The 22,669-nt window shown below is 41.4% G+C and overlaps 1 protein-coding gene across 9 annotated transcripts in view; it reads left to right on the top strand.

Moving 5' to 3' along the window:
• IQSEC1 (IQ motif and Sec7 domain ArfGEF 1) overlaps window positions 1–15,759 on the top strand; it is a 278,350-nt gene extending 262,591 nt beyond the window's left edge. For 8 of the 9 annotated variants that reach the window (XM_053953515.1, XM_053953517.1, XM_053953516.1 and 5 more), the window contains 4 exons: window positions 2,405–2,566; window positions 3,360–3,536; window positions 9,719–9,768; window positions 11,167–15,759. In XM_053953515.1, coding sequence (XP_053809490.1) covers window positions 2,405–2,566; window positions 3,360–3,536; window positions 9,719–9,768; window positions 11,167–11,613 — 836 coding nt within the window. In that variant the 3' untranslated portion in view covers window positions 11,614–15,759. The remainder of the gene's footprint in view (window positions 1–2,404; window positions 2,567–3,359; window positions 3,537–9,718; window positions 9,769–11,166) is intronic. The other variant, XM_053953519.1, reaches the window with a different exon arrangement.
• The last annotated feature ends 6,910 nt before the right edge of the window (window positions 15,760–22,669 follow it).

Below are 22,669 nucleotides of genomic sequence, written 5' to 3'. Positions count from 1 at the left end.
CCAAAGGGAAAGTTTTGCAGAGCTCACAGCAGCTCTGTAGCCCACAGATTATTTCTGTGCTTACACATGCATTCTCTCTCTCTTGTGAGCATATTATATGATATTAAATTCAGATTTGGAGGGGAAGGCCAAATATGTCTATCCTGAATTCTACTAAAAATAGAAGGATTTATAATTCTCTGGTGCCATGTTAAATAAAATATATTTTAAAAATAAAGCATGCTAAGTAAAAACTCTAATCAAATAAATTTTAAAATATCTATAGTGAAACAAGAAGTAAAGGATTGGATTCCTCCTAGTGAACTGGAGGCATTTTAACTGAGGCACTTCAGGAGGGCTTGTTGAATTCACTGCAGTGAAGCAGTGAACAGACTGTACTCTAATATTGGTGTCTCTCAGGTGGGATGCACAGTTTTCCAGTTGGGAAAGAGAAGTATTTGTCCCCTTTGATTTGTAAAATTCAATATTCTGGGTCTCCCCTGTCCCCAGCTACCTATGGGCTGTTTTGTCCAGAGCCATCAGTAACTCTGTGTGGAGCAGCAGTTCCCTGGTTTCAAGGGAATAAAAGTCAGTGTTGCTAAAGCAGAAGCAACAAAATACTGGTTTGGCTGCTGGTGAGGTTGAACAAATTACTGGCACTGGTGATAGAAAAATTGACTTTTAATGATAGAAGTCAATTATGTTCAGGAATGGATGAGCTGCAAAAGGGAAAACAATATCACATATCTCTAGTAAATAAATAGGCCATATGGGAAGTATATTTTCCATTCTCAGTCAAAACCAAACAAAATATAAAATACAAAAAATATAACGAATTATAGAGGGGGAGCAGATCACTTAGGAGAGAGTGTGACTGAAACCAAGAAATACTGCTGTGAGTGTTTCCTGACACTTGATCAATACAATGCAGAGAAGTACCTCTGGTGATAAAGTAAATGTGTATGTTATGTGGAAATTCCTTCTTGGCTCACATGTGGGGGCAGCCCCAGTGACTTTGGGGTTGCCAGGTTTCCTTGTTTGGTTTTGTAAACATTTTTATTCTTTCCCCTGGAATGGTGCAGAGCTGTTTGCTGCATTCCCTGTGCCAATGTTCCCAACATCCCACCTGAGCCTGCCCAGCACTGGGACCTTTTGGCTATTCTTCTATGTGAGATGTTGACAGCAAATCCGAGCCAAACTCCCAAATCCTTTCTCCCTCCTTCCCCTCAGGACCATTTGAGCCTCAGGGCAGTCACTCTGTTTTCCCTGAGGATTGTAAATGGATTTGCTTCACTTTTAGTTGCAGCTTTGATCTGTGAGTGAAGCTACCTAGAACAGCCAAAGTGAAGGTACCCTAAAAAAGCCAAAGTGAAGGTACCCTAAAAAAGCCAAGCACATGCACTGGTTTCTCAATTGTTGAAGTCTTGTTGAAACTTCATGGCTTTGAGGGAGGGGAGTGCCTCTCTTCATCTGCTGGCTCTTGAGGGAGGGAGGGAGGTTTCAGTACATGGCAGCCCTTGAGCTTGCACTCAAATACTGAAGTAAATATTTGAGAGCTGTAGCAAACCAAGAGGGGAAGGCAGCTTAGTAAAAGAAAACATGGTGTTAAAATGCACATGTTGAGGTTTGCTGACACCCCATTGCTCCAGATCTGTGCTTCAAGCAAAGACTGATTTGTTTTCTACAGCAGAACATACTTTCATTCTGAGTATGTTTCTGTAAATGAACCTTCTGTCTCAACAGGAGATATTTTTGACCAGGTGTTAAAATTTCAGAAGTACACCTGGAAAAGGGGCAAAGATAGTTTCCTGAAAAATCTGCCTTTTATTATTAAAAGTCCATAATATGGGTCAAAAGAAGGGTGAAAAAACCAAATCAGTCCTTTTACTTCTTCAGTATGTGATTTCACAGATACTTTTAATTTTATTTAAAAGAAAAAAAAGGAAAGTAGGATGTACAGGGAGAACAATCCAATAGGAAATACTAAACCTGTACTTGTTTGTGTGTTTGTCTTCCTGCAAATGGTGAGTTAAAAGACAATTTGTACCATTTGAAATGTCTTCAAGTAGCCTTTACACTCAGCAAAACTTTGGTCACAAGTGGGTACGGTAGGTCATGGGATCTGTTCCATGAAAGAAAAATTATCCACTTTTTTTTCCTGCTGTTTTTGCTATATATTGCATATTGTACCTTAAGGGTAGCAGCTACATAAAGATATCTCTCAATATTTGTTCAGTATTTGACAGTTAAGCTGTTCCAATGTACGTTAGGGATTTTTATTCTAATTTTGTGCTGTTAGACTTCCATTTCTCTGACTTTGTATCCTCTGTGGTAATATTACTAAAAGCTTTCCGTTTTGGTGGGTATTTTTATTAAAAGTAATTGTAATAATCAGAGCTCAGTTTTTCTTGCCTTTTTCTTCCAGATTATCCCAATGGCATTCGGCTCACGTCAGCTGTTCCAGGAGCAGATATCAAAGTACTCATAAATTTCAATGCACCAAATCCTCAGGACAGGAAGAAGTTTACAGATGATTTGAGGGAATCAATTGCAGAAGTTCAAGAAATGGAAAAGCACAGAATAGAGTGTAAGTACAAAGGTACATATGATGGAGCATTTTCCAGCTAATCAAAATAAGAAAATTCTGAGTAAGTGTATAACACATTAGAACTCCTTAAAAGTTCAAAATAATGTGGGTTTTTCTGTGACTTTGCCTCGAGAAGGAGGAAAAAGCCAATAATGCCTTAAGCCCCAGCTGAGTTCATTGACTCCTATTTACTGCAGTGTAGCTGCAGTGGAATTTATCTTGGACAAGCTGCAAATAACAATGGACAGAGGAGAGCTGGGTCTGTGATTTGTAGCATAAATTACTGCAAGAATTTTAGGGATAATTTGAACAGAAGAGAGCTGGGTCTGTGATTTGTAGTATAAATTACTGCAAGAATTTTTAGGGATAATGTGAACAGAAGAAAGATGGATCTGTGATTTGTACTGTAAATTCCAGTAAGAATTTTAGGGATAATGTGGACAGAGGAGAGATGGATCTGTGATTTGTATCACAAATTACATCAGGAATTTTAGGGGCAATTTGCCTCACACTGAAATTCCCAGTGACGGCCCTTCCAATAAGCCTCATTGAATTTTTCTTCATTTCCGTGTTGCAATTCCTGTAGTCAGTAAGGAAGTCATGTCTAAACTGATGTATTTTGCTGGTAGTCCCGTGAATATCCGAAGATGAAATTTTATCCCATTTTCCCAAAAGAGGCCCTGCTGCACATCCAGCTGTGGGTGGAGGGGTGAAGCTCCCTACAGACACGGGGATATTCTGGGCTGTTTCATCCCCACAAACACCAGTGTAAGAACCCCCGTGTGTGTTGCAGCCGAGCTGGAGAAGCAGAAGGGGGTGGTGCGTCCCAGCATGTCGCAGTGCTCCAGCCTGAAGAAGGACTCCGGCAACGGGACCCTGCCCCGGGCGTGCCTGGACGACAGCTACGCCGGGGGCGAGGGGCTGAAGCGGAGCGCGCTCAGCTCCTCCCTGCGGGACCTGTCCGAAGCAGGTAAGCGCTGCCTCTCCTCCCTGGCTCTCTGCATGCAAAGCTGCCTCCACCGTGCCCACGAAGCCCAGCTCGCTCTGGGCCTCCACAAATAGCAGTGGTGGAATCTCACACTTCCGAATAGCTCCTTTCTCCCCCACCCCCTGCTCGCGGTTAATTTCTGTTTGTTTTTTTGGGTTTTTTGTTGGTTTTTTTTTTACCTTTGTTCTGTTAAGCGGCCACTGTTTGAAAGCATTTAAGCCGTTCTAGGTTGCTATAGAAACTTTTAAAGGACAGTGAAGACAAAGGAAAAATTGTAAGTTTTTAATAAAACAGAAGTGACTGACTTGTGCTAGGAGTAATTCACTTAGTTTTCCTTTCTTTTTATTTTCATCTCCTTTGCTTTTTCCCCCTCATAGAGTAGGCCTAGAAAGGGAAGGAAAGCTCCTGGTCTCTGTGTAACGAGCGCTTTGTGTATTCTGTGCTCAAGTGTACCTGTGTTACCACCTGGATGAATGAAATTGAGTGAAGCCCTACTACACTCTCCCTAGAGCTGTGTAACATCAGTGTGCCCCTGGTGCTCTTTTCTTGTTCTGTAACTCAGACACAGTTCCTAATTCTTTCAAAAAGAGCTTGTTGTGAAGTACTCTTGGCAGTAGAACAAAGAAGCCCTAGTGGACAAGAATGCTGATATAACCCACAAAGCCACTGATGTGTCTTAAGTTTTATTAACTGATTAAAGACTGGAAAGCAGTGGTGGTGTGATTTTTTTAGCCAAAGCAAGCCAGGGGAAGTTGGGCATGTTTTTATTTGATGGCTTGCCTCACACCTGGCATAGCCATGTAATCTTTTCAGATTCCTGTTTCTGAATAGAACTCTTACCTGAACACCATGTCCACTATTCAGAAAGTACTTCCAGAGATAGTACCAACTCAGTGTTTTTAAAATTCTTTGGTTTTTCGTTCATAGGCTGTGTTGCATACTCTGCTTTGTGCTTTCAATTGCAGTGATGATGTACAGTGTAGTCATAATTTCAATATTCTGTATATCTTTGGTAGTAGACACTACTTACCTATTTTCTTTTTTTTTTAACTAAAGAGATTTTAGCTATGCTGCAATAAATAAAATTGTTGTAAACTGAAATGATAGCCTGTGTTTTGTGGGTATATGTATGTGCATACAAATATGTAGAGAGTGAGCTCTTTCAATTCTTTTCTTCTCTGTTTAGGCTTTCATACTCACATCTCCATGTGCTTCATTAAAAAGACTTAGGCCTTTGATCCAAAATCAGGCTGAAGTTGAATATTGGTGCTTGCTTGACTCCAGTGGATTTTAGATCAAGCCCTAGTCTTCAACACTCTTATCTGTCAGATTTGAGGATACTTCATCATCCTTTTCTGTTGTTTTGGTTTTATTTCATTAGAATGAGAACTACCATATTGTTAATATGTGAGTTCAGTGGGTATCTGCACCCCTAAATGTGATTTCTGATTAATTTTTTCATTCCATCAGAATTACTCATCCCTCTCTTTCAAACACTGCCATGTATTTGAATTCATATTATGGGTTTAATTCAACAAACCAGCATTTTTAATCACAAACACATTTCACAGGGCATGCCTACAACTGGCATGCTTATTACTGAAAATAACCTTTTTCCATGACAAAAAAATAGAAATCACTCACAGACTGCAGGGTTTATCAATGAGTTTGTTAAACCCAACTAAACTTAATTTTAACTTGAAATAGCTGAGAATTATGGAGAGCTTCTGTTTGGTCTTGTGCAGTGCAACTGACTTGAGAAATGCCCAAGCTGTTATTTGCTTTGTTATTTGGTGGAGTGACTTCAGGGAGATGATCCAAATCGTTCCTGCCTTCTCTCAGGGAATAGCTTCCATGTGAGGCTAATTTTATTTTTAATGTGGGAGAGGTGATCCATAGAAAAGCAAAGAAATCTCTTTCAGTTAGGAAGATACTGCACCTCAGTGGTTATCCCATATTAAATTGCTTCTCTAAAACAGGCCTGAGTTAGGTTGCCTCAAATGCTTTTGTGGATGAACAAGGAGGAGGAACAGGAGTGTGTGGGCCTGTAGGAAAGTGGATTTTTAGAGAGACCTTTTCTACATTGAGTCAGAAATAAATCTAACAAACACGAGAAAATGGCCTGGTTGCATATTTATGCAGGAAGGCAGGTAAATATCCAGTGAACATTGCAAACTCAAAATTTTAACTGTTTATTCAGTGAAGGGAAATGTGCCTGAACAGCATTTGGCTGCACAGGTACGTGACAGAACTATTTAGGAAAAAAATCCATTGCTGTCCCCCAGACATCCCAGTAAATGGAGGCTGTGGAAAGTGACTAAATTTCTCTGAGTGGGATTCAGAAGCTTCTGAGATCTAACAAATGCTGATACCCTGACTGATTCTGCCTCCTAAGCTGGGAATGCACAGAAAAGCAGGATTTGTCCATCAGGAATTCTTTCCTGAGTGGTTCCATGCCTTGGCCACAACAGCTCAACTCCCAGCTGTGAGAAGGTGTGCTGAGGATCTCTTCATTTCAGAGATGCTCTTGTTCCTTGTGCATTGACAGATCTTTCCATGGAATATAAAACACAGTGTGGCATCCAAGTGTTCCAAGATGCAAATATGTCAAAAATATTTAGGGCTTTATTTTTCTCTGAAGAGAAATGTGTCATTTTTATTGCACATTCTTGAGCTATAGTCAAGGAAGAACTGAATTTATTTGTTCCAGACTTTGAAATTCTTAATTTATGTAAAAATATTAGAAGGCAGGCAATTTTTAATGCATCTAAAGCTGAGTTTTATGAGTTTACAGAAAGATGGGAAAAGTGTGATGTCCCCTCATGGCCACTGTTCCACAGGAAGAATGATTTGGTCACTAAAGCAGAGCAGGAAGGGCTGGACTGGTTGTGTTTCCCATTCTGTCTCTCCCAGAAGCAGTCCCACTGGACTGATTTTATGTTCTTTAATTTGAATTCCAGCTACTTTGAGTCGATGGGGGACCCAGTGCTTTTACATTGAGTTTACAATGGAATTCAAACTTTATTCCCACATCCCTAACCTTTAAGGTGGGAATAATATTTACACAGTGAACTGGTTTAAAAATTGCAGTTTTCTTGTTTGCCCCAGTATTCCACAACTGGCACATCCAGGTAGTACTGCCCAAATGAGGGGGGCACAGTGGTTCCTATTACTGGGAGCTGGGCTTGTCTAAAACAGCCACAGACCAAAAAAGATTACTTCAAAACCAAACCAAAACAAAAAGTATTTCCAGGATTAAAATAATTCTGTTTCAGTGTGAGATCTTAAGATTCTACCTGTTTCACACAGAAACAAGATGAAAATGTGACAAAGAATACTTCCCCCTCAAAACTGGTCTCTCTAATGATTGGAGAGAGGAATTTAACTTAAAACTTTTTTCCAAGCTTTTTTCCCCAAGTCACAAGAAGCCAAATCATAATGCAGTGTTTAGCTACCAATTATCTCACTGGCCCAGTAGAGTTTCAAGAACTACAGAGCAGCAGTGAGAAATATTTCCATATACTGAGCTGATCTGCAGCCTGAGCTGCAAGATCACCACACATCCTGTGATGTGTCCTGCACAGCACACATCCATTCTGCCAGGTGCAATGGCTTTTGTTAATGAAGCTCAATATTCTTCTGGCATGGTTAAGTTTGTAAAAATCTTGTAATCACTTCATATTTCTACTATAAATTTGAAATATTCTTGGCCCCATATAATGCATCTTCATATATGGGACATATATTTGTGTAAGTTCAAGATATTTCTTGCAATGAATATTCATATCTAACAGATAAGGTTAAATTAATTGAAATTTAATTTTATAAATTAAAATCCACTCTAACAGCCTTAAAAAACTAAAGTAAGCATAATACATTAAGTAAAACTAATCTTCAGATTTGATAAATACCACCTTGCTTTGTACCACAGCTGCTAATTATCCTGCCAGTACATGCTTAGATGCAATTCTAGTTGAGAGTCACCATTTCCCTGAAATGCATGTAAAAGCTGGAGCTCCAGGGAGGCAATTCTGGGATGGGACACTATCCCAAAGACCAGGGAACAGTCTGGAATAAACATACACTGGCAGGGGGAATGCTCCAGGGGGTTTACTGAATAAACCCACCACACTGCATGTCAGCACAAAATAGGGTTCAGTTTGTTTTTAAGAAAATGAACAAAGCCTCTGTACAGCAATAGTGCCTATCTGAGGGAAATTACAGGCATTTTAAGTAGGATTTTTCTGTTTGTTCTTGGCTTTGCAAGTACTACTTTGCCCTGGAGTTACTCTGAGCAAAATTCCATCTGTCGCTCTCTGTCTGTATTTACTGTGTCCATGGTTATTTGATCAGACTGTGACTCCTGCCATATGCAAAAGGCATTGGATTGTTGTGTTTTCCTTCATTTTTGGCCACGTTTAATGCCCCGTGTCAGCTCTCAGTCTTATTTGCAACCCTGACTGCTAAGTTCCGAGGTGGCTGCCGCAGTGTGTTTGCATCAGCAAGCAAGAGTGGTTGGAGTGTTAATCAGTACTAATCCTGTTATCAGAGCAGAAAAATATCAAAACGTGACTAGGAGTCAAAATAAGGGATGAACAAACCCAGTTTTTCTTGGGGGGGCTCATAAGATAGTACAGCTCTGGTTTGGCTGAGGCTAAAACTGCAGCAGGAGATGAAGCAGTGAGCTTTTGACAAAGAGCCTATCCAGAGGAATTGTTGCAAATCCCGATGAATTTCACAAGTCAAACACAACACCTTGACCACAAACACCTCCCTCTCAATTTAATGTCACTGCAGAGGGGGTAGTACTGGGGAGCAACTCTTTTTAAGAGAGGAAAATGTTCCAGTAGCCTGGAACTGTAGCTCTTAAGAGAAACTTGTTTCAGGGCAGTGTCCTGTGACCAACCAGGTCAACGTTATACTTATAAATCCAGCAGGTGGTAGTTTTTGAACATCCTGATGCTTTGGGTAGTCTGAATTGCCCTGTGAGCAGTTCCAGTGCTCCCTAGTTCTGATCCCAGATGCTTTTGGGGTCTGTGAGGAGGATACATCATTAATTGGTTCAGTGATGGCAAAATTCTCACATTCTCTCCCAAAACCACCTCTCAGAGTAGAAGATTCTGAAGGCAGCAGTATGCCAATGCAGGGTGGAGACTGATATTTGGCCTTGCACAAAAGCAAGGAGAGAGTGCTGAGAAAGCTATGGTTTCTAAAGCCCTGCAGATTTTAGGGAAGCTCTGAGCACCAGGAGGGCTCCTCAAAGCTCAGCTTTGTTTCTATACCGTGCCAGGAAAGTATTCTGAAACTTTGCAAAGCAAAGCTCCACAATCTAACTTCTAAAAATCTCTATTTCCACTGCAGCCAGATGCTATTTTCTCTGCTGTGAATTGAGAAAGAAAATCTGGGATCCTGTGTCCTATACAGCCACTGAGATCTTCTGGCTCTTTAGGCAAACAGTCTGGAGTTTCATGTGTGGGTTTAGGCAAATGTCTTTGCAATTTGAGACTGTTGGAGTACAAATCCAACATGCTTAATGATAAAGCACTGCACAGCTAAACAAACAAAATCTAGCCATAATGTCAAGACAGATTCCAGATTTACTGATCAAAAATTAAGTTTAGTTTTTTTAAAACCTCATGAAAGAAGATTGTATGAAATCCACTGAGGTTCAAAGCTGAAATTGAAATGATAAAATTGAAATTCAATACAATGATAAAACTGATGAAGTGATAAAACCGATGCCCCTCACGGTGCCCCACACTGAAGTTCAGAATATTTCAACATTAAATTTTGCATTTAAGTTAATGCCACCCCACAACTATAGCTCAGTGTTTAAAGAAAAAAAACCTTCACGGCCAATTAGATTCCAGGAAACCAAACCCTTTAAAATCATTGCTGCTCAGCATCACAACCGCAGCACTAAACCCAAACACACCTACTTCAAGAATTTTGCAAATTACCAAAAAAAATCACACCCCGCTCGTGTGAGCCGATTCCCAAAGACAACACCACCCCTCCAAATTACCACTGAACCCCTAGAAACCCAGGCAGGTGCAGGGAGTTGCTGTCCCTGCTGGCCCTAAAGCTGTGGGGTCGTGGGGCCGCAGCTCTTGGCGCCGGTCGTGTCGCAGTCTCTAATCTCTGCTGTTGCATGTCCTGGGCAGGCAAGCGTGGGCGACGCAGCAGTGCAGGATCGCTAGACAGCAATATGGAAGTAAGTAGGAAGTTCCTGATGTCTAGCTGGATGTGATGATGTGCATTTCAAACCTTTCTTTTATATACATACATATTTTTTTGCTCTTTTTTCTTCTAACATATATATATATATATATATATAACCTGCCTGCCACAAATAAAATGCATGCCTAGGCTATTCACTCTGTATTCTTCCAGCTTACAAAGCACTGACAGCTTGTTTTAGAGCAATGCCATTTTTGGTTTGAGCTAACCTTGTTCCCTTTGTTCCTGCAAGCATGGTTAAATGGATATGATTTGTCCTTTTGCCACCATTTCAGTCTGGTCCCAGCTTAAAAGCCCACTTGCTCTTTGTTACCAAGTACACTGTTCTTGCTGTTTGATATTTAGCTACAACTATTGACTGTCATGCTCAACCATCCCCATTGCTTATTTTCAAGTTCAATTGCTAAATGTATGCAGTCATGACACCATGGAATTGCACAGATAGGGCATGGGAGGATAAAAAAATTATTCAGACAGGTGAATTCAATGTGGATTTCATGAGATTTCATTCATCTTCAAACCATTTATATATACTGTTCATGTCTCTGAATTCAGCTTGCAGATTTTTTTTTCTCTTCTTTTTTTTTTTTTTTTTTTGTGTTTGCTTTAGGTAGATTACAGTTTAAATCTAGCACACTTTGCCTAAGTACTGTTGTGTCCCATAACTCTTTAAAAATACAAACCCCAAGCTTCAGCAACTAAATTCCAGGCTAAATAATAGAGAATGTTGGACCATAGGTCAGAATAATACAAGCACATAGAAATCTTAGTGAAAAAATGGTATGGTTCATTTTAACACAAAATGCAGAGGTAGGCCTGAGAAACAGCACTGTCACCTATGGTAGTGGAAAACTGCTATAAATAAAGATTTAAATACCATTTTAAAATTTGAGCTGTAACTGTAATATTTGCTGCTGTATGTTTTACTATTTAGGTTTTACATTTAATGTAGCGCTTTTTTTTTTTTTTTTTTTTTTTGTAAAAAAGCAAGTATGGTATTTTTTGCAGTATTTAAAAATGTACTTTTCTTTTAAAAACACACTCCTAGGTCTTATGTTACTCTTCCATGACATTTTTTTAAATTTGAAGTCATATCTCTTGATGTCAAAGTACCGAGAGAAAATCACTCAATGCTTAACATCCCCTAAGAAGGGCACGAGTGCCCCATTGGCCACTTAGGGAAGGTGGAGATGAAATTTTCCCTAGAACTCTCTAACATAATCCACCCATGTGAACCCTAAAGGAGGAGTTTGGGGGTCAGTGTGAACTTTTTCTTTTTCTTTTTTTTTCTTTTTTTTTTTTTTTTTTTTTCCTTTTCAAACATTTCGAGATTTTTTTTTTTAATTTTTATTTTCTATTAATTTCTTTTTAGGGGTCCATCATTAGCAGTCCTCACATGCGCCGAAGAGCTACATCAACCCGAGAGTGTCCATCTCGCCCTCACCAGACTATGCCCAACTCCTCCTCACTCCTAGGGTCCCTGTTCGGTAGCAAGAGGGGCAAGCCCCCCTCGCAGAGCCACGCGGCCGCGCAGCCCCCGCACCACGCGGAGGGCGCGGCGGCAGCGCCGCACCCGCACCACGCGCAGTTCTGCCACCAGAACCCGCCGCCCTACCACCACCACCACCACTACCACCCGCCCCCGCACCCGCACCCGCACCAGTACCACCAGCACGGGCACGGGCACGGGCACGGCCCGTACCTGCCGCACGCCCCGCACCACGCCCCGCACCACGGCCCGCACCACCACGGGCCGCCCCCGCCGCCTGCCGCCTCCAGCGCCAAGCCCAAACACAGCGGCATCAGCACCATAGTCTAGGCCTAAAGAGCCTCCTCGTGACTCTAGTTCTAAACCCAGCTGCAAAGGCACTTACAGGAAGCAACAAAATCACACCGTCAGTTTTTACCTAGGCCATTTAATGAGCTTAAAGGCTTGCTGTTACTAAATAAAATAATTCCAGTTAGCCCAGGCCATACTGGTTTTACTTATCTACTGGATAGATGTTTCACCACCATCTGGTTAGTTCTTATTTCCAACCTTGCCTTGAAAACGTGCTGCTTGCTGAATCTGAGGAAAGCTACCTTTTACACCAAACCCCTGGACAATTTTACACGCATAATGAAAACCTAGCCTATGGAAAAAAAACAGGGAAAAAAGTGAGACAGAACCAAGTGTTGCATTCTTGCTCTTTTCTTCTCAATGGGCAAAAAAAATAAGTAGACCTGATATGGTTGATGAAAGTACGTAAGTAAACTTTATATAATATAAATATATACATATAAATATATATATATATACTGTATAGTTAACATTTGTGCTTGGAAAGAAATTTTTTCAGTCCACAAAACTAGCAATATAGACTTTACAAGGAATTCCACTTACTTGATAGGACAGTATAATAGATGAATAGCATATGAAAGAATAGACCAAAAACATTAAACATTAGAAACCAATTTCAAACATTTCAAGATTTTCATCACAAGTCCTCTGGACTTGTTAAGATTTCTAAGCAATCATTACTAAATGTGCCAAGTAACATAGCATTTAAATGTTGTAGTCCAATGTTGTATAAATCCTTATTTTATTAACACGATGATATCATACGTAATCAGTATTAGAGCTGCTCTGCTATTTCAGGTAAGCAAACTCGTTAAGATGCAGTAATTATTACTTAGCAATGGAGGGTGCCCACGTACAAGGGGGCACCTCCAAGCATTGGTCACACAAGTTCTTAGACACTTTAAAGGCTGTGATAACTGTGAATTTACATGATCCACATTTCTTTTGTAAGCATATGGATTGAACGAGCACACGGGAAGAGTTCCGCCAGGTGCATGTAAACACTGCAAAAACATTCATCTCAAACATGAAAATGGCAAACCTCCATCCTTCTCAGCTACTTTGGTTCCTGTTTACCATAATTGCTCATTTTTACCCCCAGCGAAGCTGAATTCTAGTCCAGAGTGTTTCCAGTGGAAGTGCTCTAAAACTTGAAGGTTTGTTTTAGAATTTAGTATAGGGTTTTTATATATATATATATATTAAAAAAAATTAAAATTCTGTAATTCCATGTAGCCATGTGCTAGCAACAAAGTGGCTTTACCATTTTTACTCATCACATTTGTTAGTTTGAAGCACCCAGCACTCAGCAGGCTGAGTTTATGCTCAAACCCTCACTTCCATAGTCCAGTTAGTTGCAAGACATCACATAAAAATAGGCTGTGCTGTTGTTGCTTATGTGTTGTAACCAAACAATTTGCAAATTTCTCTGCAATTTGTATCCTGAAATCCTGTACAAAGTTATCCATGGCGCCTACTTTGTAGTTTCAGCACTTTGAGCCACTGCAAGGACTTAACACCTAAACAGTAGAGACAAAGGAATCACAACTGCAAAACTGTACCAGCCTAAAAGCAAACCTTGAAGAAGATGAGCAAAAAGTTCCAGTGAGAGATGGGTAAAAGTAATCACAGCTCCAGCCAGTCGGGTTTCTGTGTAACAGAAAACAAACAGTAATAAAAGTGTCCCAAATTAGGAGGACATGGGAGCAACAGAGTGACTTGTCCTGTTGGCTTGCTCATGGCATCTCTAGCGTGGGGAGGATGGGAGAGGTTCAGTCATTTTTTTCCCTTTCACACCATGGATACCACAATACCAGCAAAACTGCAAACTGAGCACTTTGTTCACCTCCACAGAGAGCAAATACAGCAATCTAGAGTTTAGCCTTTTGTTTCCAGCAGTCCACGTTTGTTTCACACATGTGCAATATGTTTTCCCCTTCTGCTCCTTCTCCTCGGAATGATCTCCATGAAAAGAAAACAAGTGATTATTATTTTTCTGTATCACTCATTCTATTCTAAATTCTGCGGCTTACCTTAAGAGGGCTTGCCGGGGTCCCCTGAGGCTCTGTTCCTTGCAGTTTAACAAATATATACTGTTCTTATAAGGGAAAGTAGAACTGTCTGCATGTCATCTAATGTTATTAGTGTGAGGCTACACTCTACATATTGTATAATTGCAAAATATATCAGTGTTACTGTTGATATTAGTTGAAGTAAAGTGATAACATATTTCAATATGTAGACTTTTCTTCATACATCTGTACCAATAGTAGAGTCTAACTGTAATTCATAGGTTGTTCCAGAAAAGATAAAGAACCATTTAGGTGCAAACATCTCTGAGAAACTGCATCTTTTAATTAAAACAGAGGTAAGAAAGCTCCTCTTCACTGGGTGTCGGAGTCTGTACTTGTTTCAGATGCAGAGGCATAATGGAAGTAAAATTCTGTATATGGAATAAAGGCAGAATGTGCAGTAGCAGTGGAGAGGAAAATCTGACTCACTGTGTTGATTAACACTGAAGATGTCAAATCTCCCAGATCCACATTTGCTTTATGTTTTAAAACCCCTTTCATTCATTTAAATTAGAGTTACATATAAATATTCTGTGCTTAAACAGTGAGCCACAGTTTAATGCCTGCCCACTGATTTTCCATGTGCAATCAATGTATTTGTGAACCAAAGTGTTGAGGAGATGTCACAAACGTGCATGCACAGAAACATTTCCACATGGTTCCATGGACACTGGGGAGGAGGCTGTGCCTGCCCTGGGCGTGCAGGGAGTGTGAAATCACAGATCATTTGGAGGCTGGTTAAAAACCAAAACTGGTCACGTGAGAGCACAGGATTCAGACACTCTGTTCTTTCAAGCCAAGGAGGAGAAACAGTGGACTTGACTTTTTTTTTTTCCCCTAGTTTTGTTTTGTTTCTTAGACTGTGTGTTTCTATGTACTCCAACCAAACAAATGTGTCAGCACAAGTCTCCAGACCTTTGCTGCTTGTTTAAGGTTGTAGTAAAACCTCTCTTACTCCATCCTTGATCAACAGTTGCTTAGAGCAGTGTGGGTCATGCCTAGAATAGGAGAATTCCAGCACTTAACATTGTGTGGGGTTAAGAAAATGAATTAAAATGAATTCTTCAGCCTGCAGACAGGAGTAGTGTGGAGAGGGTTTTTTCTCAGATGCCATTGCCAATTACTGACTGATACAGAACTGCAGAGTGGCCGTGGTTCTCTCTTCCCCTAAACGATGTGGCAAAGCAGTAATGCTGATTGGAACAAATGAAAGGGAAACATAAAGAATGAAGGTGCGGCAGCAACAACAAAAATCTTTTCTGGGACAACAATCAAATATATATTTGGGGGTTTTATTTTTTTAAGTTAAGAATGAAATGTAAAACAATGTAAAAAACAAAAAATCAAAGTTCATCCTAATATAATGTGCGTCTTGTATTGCTAAAAAAAAAGTCTAACATAAAGTGTAGAATGATTTTCCCATCATGTACTGCATGCAGCAGAAGCCTCTTGTTTCTTGATAAAATGAGCTGAAAGACAGTCAGCAGATATTTAAACACTGAATCTCTAGATGTTGACTTGCTGTTCCATATGAAGCTGTGTGTTTTCTGCAGTTAAGCATGCATTTTGCTGTTCCCTTGTAAAATACCATCGCACTTCTTGCCTGCAAAATGGATTCTCATGTATATATTTCAAAGAAAAGTGGAACCAATAACAAGATTCAATTTGGAAAAGAGAAAAGGGGGTGGTGCAAATGGGACCAGTAGGGGGAATAGAGAATTCTCCAAATTGTACATAGTGTGTAAATTAGCATTACTATAAGTCTGCAGTCACTTTGAGGTTGCCTATCTCCTGCTAGGAACTTAAATCAGCTTTGAGTTGTATTAAACTGTTAGAATTAGGTCTTGAATGCAGACTGTTAAAGACTTCAAAAATCATTATGCTTACAAGAAGCTTCTGTTCTGGGGAGGCTCGAGACCCCTTTTGTAACTCTGGGGAAGAAAGGAGTGCTTTCATTTTAATATGCATTCTGTTTGTAAGTAGTAACAGACCCTATTGATGTAAAACTATAACTGTGATCATGTGGAGAAATCAAATAAATCATTTAAAACTCTTCGTTTCTCATTTCATGCAATCCAAGAGCTTCAACTTTTCATATTTGAAATGAAGGAAATTCCTTCCAATGGTATCCTGGACCCTCTGAGGCAGTGGGATTTCTGCTGCTTACTTCAGAGGGGCCTGGAACTGAAGATCAGGTGGAGGAGGTGGTGAGTGGAGTCTGTGGCCCCTTCTCACTCAGCTTGGATGGGTGTGGTGCTGCTGTAATGAATTGAGTTCCAGAGTCACTAAAGAGCAATGAATCCAACAGCCAGGTGTGCAGACAGACGGGGAGACAGGGATTCCAGCAGCCAGGTGTGCAGACAGGGAGACAGGGATTCCAGCAGCCAGGTGTGCAGACAGGGAGGCACTGCAGAGGCCCTGGTGGACAATGCCCGAAGCCTTCGAGCCCTGGACAGCCTTCGAGCTGACAGCTTTGAGACCTTCTGGCCATGGGGCTGTGTGTCCTGCTGACCCCAGGTGGCCTCTGGAGCTCCTGTCCAGGGCACTCATGCCCTGCCTGGGGAGGGCCCCGTTTGTCCTTGCCAGGGCCAAGTCCTTGGGTGCTCTGTGGAACCCCCAGGAGCTGGCAGTGCCTCTCCTGCACGGACCCCTCAGCCCAGCACTGAGTAAGTACTGCCCAGTTACTCCTTGTCCTCTTGTTTGTTGTGTGTCTCAGTTTCCAGCCCCGAAGGAGCCTTTGCCACACGTGGCCTTCCCAGTGTTTGAATTACATCCTGCAGTGACAGTTTGACAATCACCTGTGGGATATTCCATTGTGCCCTGACCTTGGTGCATTTCCAGCCTTTCCAGGGGATTGTAGTGTGTTCTGTAAAGCCTGGCCAAGTTAATGTTCAGCTGTCAATTAAACTAAACACTGTGCTTGCTTCTGTTTTCTATTAATTTTAGGAGATTCTTGAATTATTTTGTGGGAATAGTCAACTATGACCTCTTGCTGGAGGGCTGTAATTTCAGGATGTGCATATTCATCAATGATTTTTTTTTTTTGATAGGTAAGTACCCACTTACCATCATCCTCTGTGCCACCCTCTGAGCTGTGGGACCCCTTTGAAGGTGACCAGTGCCTGTGTACCATAGAAACATCCTCTAGTGGAAATAGAAGAATTTGCAGAGCTGTTCTTCACTGATACTTCCATTCCCGGTTTAGAAATTAGGATTTGTAGAATTTTAGTACATTTTGAGAAGACAAGAGGTCTGCACGTGGCAGTGCACACACAGATTGCAGGAACGAGTTGTCGTGCAATAATCAACTTCTCAAGCTCTTCTAGATAGCAACTTTTAAACAACAGGTTCTTTTCCAAGTATTTTTTTTTGCATTTTTTTGGTAGGAATAAAGAAATGCAAGATTAAAAGGACAGAAAAACAAAACAAAGAACTTCAAATGTTTTATCTGTATCTTTCTTCAGATTTTTGTTGACTTAACAATCAATAAATTCTATTTAACTTTGTTTTTTCAGTTGGCCTTAATGATTGATTTTCATTCAGAGTTTCGTAAAAGCAGGTATGGTATTTTAGCTTTTTTTTTTTTAATAGTTATGTAGTGTTTTATTCATCTCCACTCTGTGTTACAGCTGCATTAAGTACATCTTTTCCAAAGGAACCTTCCTGGATTTTTACCCTACTTAGTGATTTTTGCTGCTGTATTTTGTTGACATAAAATTCCTGGAAGGGAACATAGCATAACCAATCTAACAGAAATATCTAAACCATACAAATATTTCATTTTAGGCGAATTTTTTAGTAAGCCTTCTTTCCGTTTCCAATTATTTCAAGAATTAAAGCCAAATCCTGTATTGCTCAGCAAAAGTAAATCAGCTGCAGGATGAGGCTGGTCATGAAAGTTAGGAAAATCTTAAATTAATATTTCTGCTGGAAGTACTTCCTCAGCTAAGCAAGACTTAAATGAAAGTTGTGTGGGTGATGCTGACTTGAAGCCATCACTTTTTTCAAATCTTTAGATTTATCATTTTTGCCACGTGAATAAATGCACATTTTTAGGGATAAAATGAAAAAAAAAAAAAAAAACAACAAAAAAACCCCACCTTTATTTAGCATTTTTGCAGTAACTGAGATGTGAAATTAGCATCATGGTTCACGAGACACAGCAGCTGAAAGCAGCCACAGGAGCGTGCAATCCATCAGCTCTGCTGGGGAATGGCACCACTGCAGCTTTCATTTATTTTTCATACTTGGACACAGTGCTTTAGACAGGTCTGTGTAGTGAGCAAAGCAAAAATAATCTGTCTTTAACAAGATGAGCAGGGGAAATTCATTCCAAGGCAAATGAAATATTAGGAGTGCATGATGGAAATGTCTCTTCTCTGCAGTTTCTCAGTTCTGCCACAAAACAATGCCTGGTTTCTGATGAGGAAATGGGCCCTGGGTGTGTGTCCAGGAAGTGGGAAAAGCAGGGACTGTGCAGGAGTTCTGTGACTCAGCAGTGGGATCAGAGTGAACCAGGGCTGGAAATGAATTCATTCAACCATTGCCAGTCTGATTTTGTAGTGGTTTTTTATAGGAGCAGAGCTCAGCTGTGTGTGGGCCCTGCAGGGAGGTGCCCACCCCTGGGAGCATCTTCCCTTCCACTAGCTCCCCATGTGCTCTTGGCTGATTATTCCTTCACTTTGCTGGCTAATATTTCTCTATGTCCATCTCCAACAAGAAAGAACATTTTTATTTAATGATTCATCCTGTATATTGTCCTTGCCATCTTTCTGGTAGTCTCGTGTATCTGCTTCTGCCTCAGCCCTTACACCAGGCTCCAAAAAATGACTCTGCTGTAATTAAAAATAACATCCATAAAAACCCCAACCAAACCCACCAAAAAAAGCCAACCAACCAAACGCACCCCTGCAATCACCAGAGTTTGAGATACTGCTGTTGTCCTCCAGCCCCTGAGTTTGGAAGAGCAGCAGCATTTTCCAGCCCAGTGACAAATGTGCTGAGTATTCCAATTCAGACTTTGAGCATCCCAAATGTTTATAGCCCTGAGTTTTCATGGCATTTCAGCAGGTTTTAAATATGTTCTTGATTATGTGCTAACTCCTCTGCTATGCCAGTCTGTAAATTTTCAAAACCATTTATTTGTGTATTTTATGCCTAAAGAGAGAAGAAGCTTTGTTTCTGCTCTTCCTATTTTTTTTTTCTACTAGTGCAACATGCAGCTTTCTGGGCTGTTGCAATATTCCATGACTCAGCTCACAAATTTGCAGACTAGCAGCATAGCTTCATAAAAAAAAAAAAAAAAAAAAAAAAAATATATATATATATATATATATATATATGTACACACACACCTGTCTTTATATTAGTAGTGAACCACAGGGGACATGTCCTGAGCAATTCCTATGACTGCAGGAATTTGAAATTACTTTGAAAAAAAGCTGGTGAAAAAGCACTGGCATTTTGGCTCATCTGTTTCTCTTCCCAGATGTGAAAAGGGAGAAACAGATGCCTCATTGGACTAATAATTAAATAATTAATTAGATCAATATTATAAATATATAATTAAATTATTTTCTCTAAATAATATAAACAATAAATATAATTAATTAATACTGTAGTAATGATTACTAATGAAATGTTCTTGAGCTCACGGAGCTCCTTCCTTCTCTCCTACAATACAGTGTAATAGAGCTTATTTTGGCAAAGAGGTTCTTGAGCCATCTCCCTTCTGTATTCATTAATAGTGCCAAGATGTGCTTTGTCCAGTTCCTGCAAGGTCTTTTTATAGCCAGCCTTGTCCCCTCACTCATCTCTGTCACCTGTGTGTGACATAAAGGCAGCACTCTCCAGGCTGGCCTGCAGCTCCTTGGGTGCAATCCCACAGCAACAGCTTCTTTCCTGCTCTGAGCTCAGGTTATCTCCCCTCACTGAGCCAGAAACTTGATTTCAATACATTGTTTGGCCCATTTCCCTTGCTTGAAAAATTAAATCTTGGCCGTTAAAAAAATTATAATGTGAAATAAAATATAAAATACTTCAAGACATGAGGCAATTTAGTGCTTCCTTTTAATCTAACATGGCAGAGCTGACAGACAATTTCCCTGTAAGTGCCACCTGATGTTGTGAGGAATCCCTTTCACTAACAGAATGTATCTTTATTTTTCAGGTGGTTTCTTAGATGGCCACAGTCCAAGTCAGTGTGGATGGACAACAGCTTGGACAAATTTACTGATGTATTTATACAGTGACTGTGTTAACATCTGGGTTTCAAACACATCACATCAATTCCACAGCACGTAACCAGGAGCAAAAGTGGAAATACCAGTTCCTGCCCTCACCTTTCCCAGGATTTCATTTGGGAACCAGCTTTTAAAAAAAATATTCCAGGTCAGGAGGTGATGCAATGAGCACATCAGCACACGCCTGTGGGAAAGACAATTATGAGTGTCATGTGCAAAACTTTCATACCATCTGTCAGGTTGAACAGGAGCAAACAGTGATTGCATAAAGAGAGGAGGAATTTTGTGTATTTTCCTGGAAGTGCTGCAAAGCCTAGTGAATGTTTTTGTAAAGTAATTTAGTGACACTTTTTCAGTAAATAAAACTTCTATGTCTCATAGAGCTAAATGTTATCAGGTCATTTTATTATTGAGTAACAGTTTTTAAGCAGCTGCTGGAAAAATATGGAAGAATAAAAAGGAAAACTGAAGGGTAATTTTATTGCAGTCATTTACTGATCTCTACTTCTCTTGCATTAATTCCTTCTCAGGAAGGAATTCTTCCACTTCTGCGTGGAATGGGCTGAAATGGACATCACTGTGGGAGTTGTGGTTGTTCACAAAATGTGAGTTACGAGGAGCTGTAACAGCTGAGGGATTAGCTGGCCCAGGAAGGGAATCTGAAATGATGGGAACACATGGATGAATACCTCAGTGGTAGAGACAGCAGAGAGGAGTCATAAATAAAAGTAGGGAAAGGAAAAGGTTGGACATGTTGCTGAAGCAGAAGACAAAAATACTGATTTTTATTTTTTTCAGTAGATGGTGCAGTTCTGTGCAAGGCAGTTTGAAGATGTATCAGGTCAGGATGGGGGAGTTCTGCAGAGAACTGCAGCTGCCAGGAGTGTGATTTCAGCTGTGGTTACACACAGCACTGGAAGGGACAAAATCTGTGGTGTGGCACCACTGGTGCCAGTGCAGGAACAGAGGATTCTCTGTGCCAGTGATGGTCCACCTGCAGTTTCGTGCTGTGGGTGTGATATCACCCCCTGTGACTGGAAAACCCCAGGTGTTTATTTATTTAGGATACACTCACAATGCCATCCTCATGCTTGCTGAGTGAACACACAGGGTGGGGTGTGCTGGCTGCCGTTCTTGTCAACTTCCTGATGAGGCATCTTTTCCCTGTGCTTCCCAACTGCCCGCCCTTGTTTTCACTGGATCATTTTCTTCAAGCAGTTTTTACCATGCTCTGTTTATCCTTTCTTTCAAGCTGCCACATCACCCCTACATCACCAGGACTTGCCTGACTTGTCTCAGGAGAGGGTGGCCTCAGTTTAGCCCTTTCATCCCTGATATTCAGTCTGGGAGGTGTTGTGGGACCTACACCTCTCCTGACCCATAGGAAGATAAAAAACTCTATTTTTATCATCTTTTACCTCTCCTGCCCAGAGCTGGGAAGTGGCACTGGTGTGGCAGTGCCACCCAGGTCCCCTCAGAGGGACATCGTGTGGCTCTGCCCCATTAACCCCACGTGTCACGAGGCTGAAGTTTTTCCCCTTCTATCCATACCATCAACCACCTGTGGATACCCTTTGGAGGCGTTGGCACATCATGACTGCACCCCAAAGATTGCAAAGTGCTGCACCCAGCTCAGCGTTCCCCACCCATTGTTTCCTGGTAGGATTAGACATCACCTCGTGCTTTTCCACCCTTCAAAATGAAAAGAAGCAGGATAACCAGAGCTGAGCACATCCTTACCTTTTCTTGATCCCTCACTCTCAGCCCTTCTTGTTCCCTACTTGCAGTACAGTCGAGACGCAACCAACATCACAATTTATTTGGGTTACAAGATTAAAGGATTTTCATTTTATGAGTCATAAGTAAAGGAAGCAAAATAAGTGAGTTCATTAAGCCTGTGTTCTTTTTGCAAATTTTGTCACATTCTGCACAGACCAAAACAGAGTGAAGGCAGGTGGACATGGAGATGCCTAAAATGAGAGAATAGCAGCAGTCTTTAAAGGGCTTATTTTATCTGAAATAAATAGTTCAAATAAATTAATTCTACCTTTGAGCAAATGAAGCTTAGCACGCAGAAAGCCCTCCTGTGTCGGTGAGCAGTCCCAGCCACCTGCAGGTGACACAAACCTGACCGTGACGTCTCGTACAGGAGGGGAGCAGTGAGCGCTTCTCAGCCAGATTTCAGTGAGTATCAGTAATTGCACACGGGTTTGGCACCTGGGTTTTTTAAAAATACAAAACCTGCTGCCAGAGGGATGGCAGGGAAAGCGAAGGAGGAAAGGGGATGCTCGGTGCAGGGCAGCGCTCACTGCAGGGCACAGTGAGCAGGTAAGTCTTCGACATTTATGCGTGGAAAGGGCTGCAGGAGTGCGGGGCCGCTCAGGGGAGGGCTGGAGCTGCCCACACCATCCCGCTCCAGTTCCTGACACACGGAGCAGGGGGAGTTAGGCTTGGATTTAGGAGATTCTGGGGCGATGTCCACGCGCTCGGTTTGCAGCTCAGCGTGTCCCGCAGCTCCAGGCGGGGATGCAGCGATCCCTGCCTGCGGAGCTGCTCCCCGCCGCTGCTTTCGCTACAGGAAGGCGATTCAAAGGCACCCTGGATGCACCAAGAGCTGCTTCTCGGCGGGACCGTGCGGGGCTGCCGGGCCGGGGAGGGGAGGGGAGGGCACCGCGGCCCGAGCCGGAGCCGGGGCCGGGCGAGAGAAGCCGTGAGCGGCGT

Source organism: Vidua chalybeata, chromosome 12 (genome assembly GCF_026979565.1).
Source record: "Vidua chalybeata isolate OUT-0048 chromosome 12, bVidCha1 merged haplotype, whole genome shotgun sequence".
In the NCBI taxonomy this organism is placed as follows: domain Eukaryota; kingdom Metazoa; phylum Chordata; class Aves; order Passeriformes; family Viduidae; genus Vidua; species Vidua chalybeata.
This window is presented reverse-complemented; position numbering and strand designations above follow the sequence as displayed.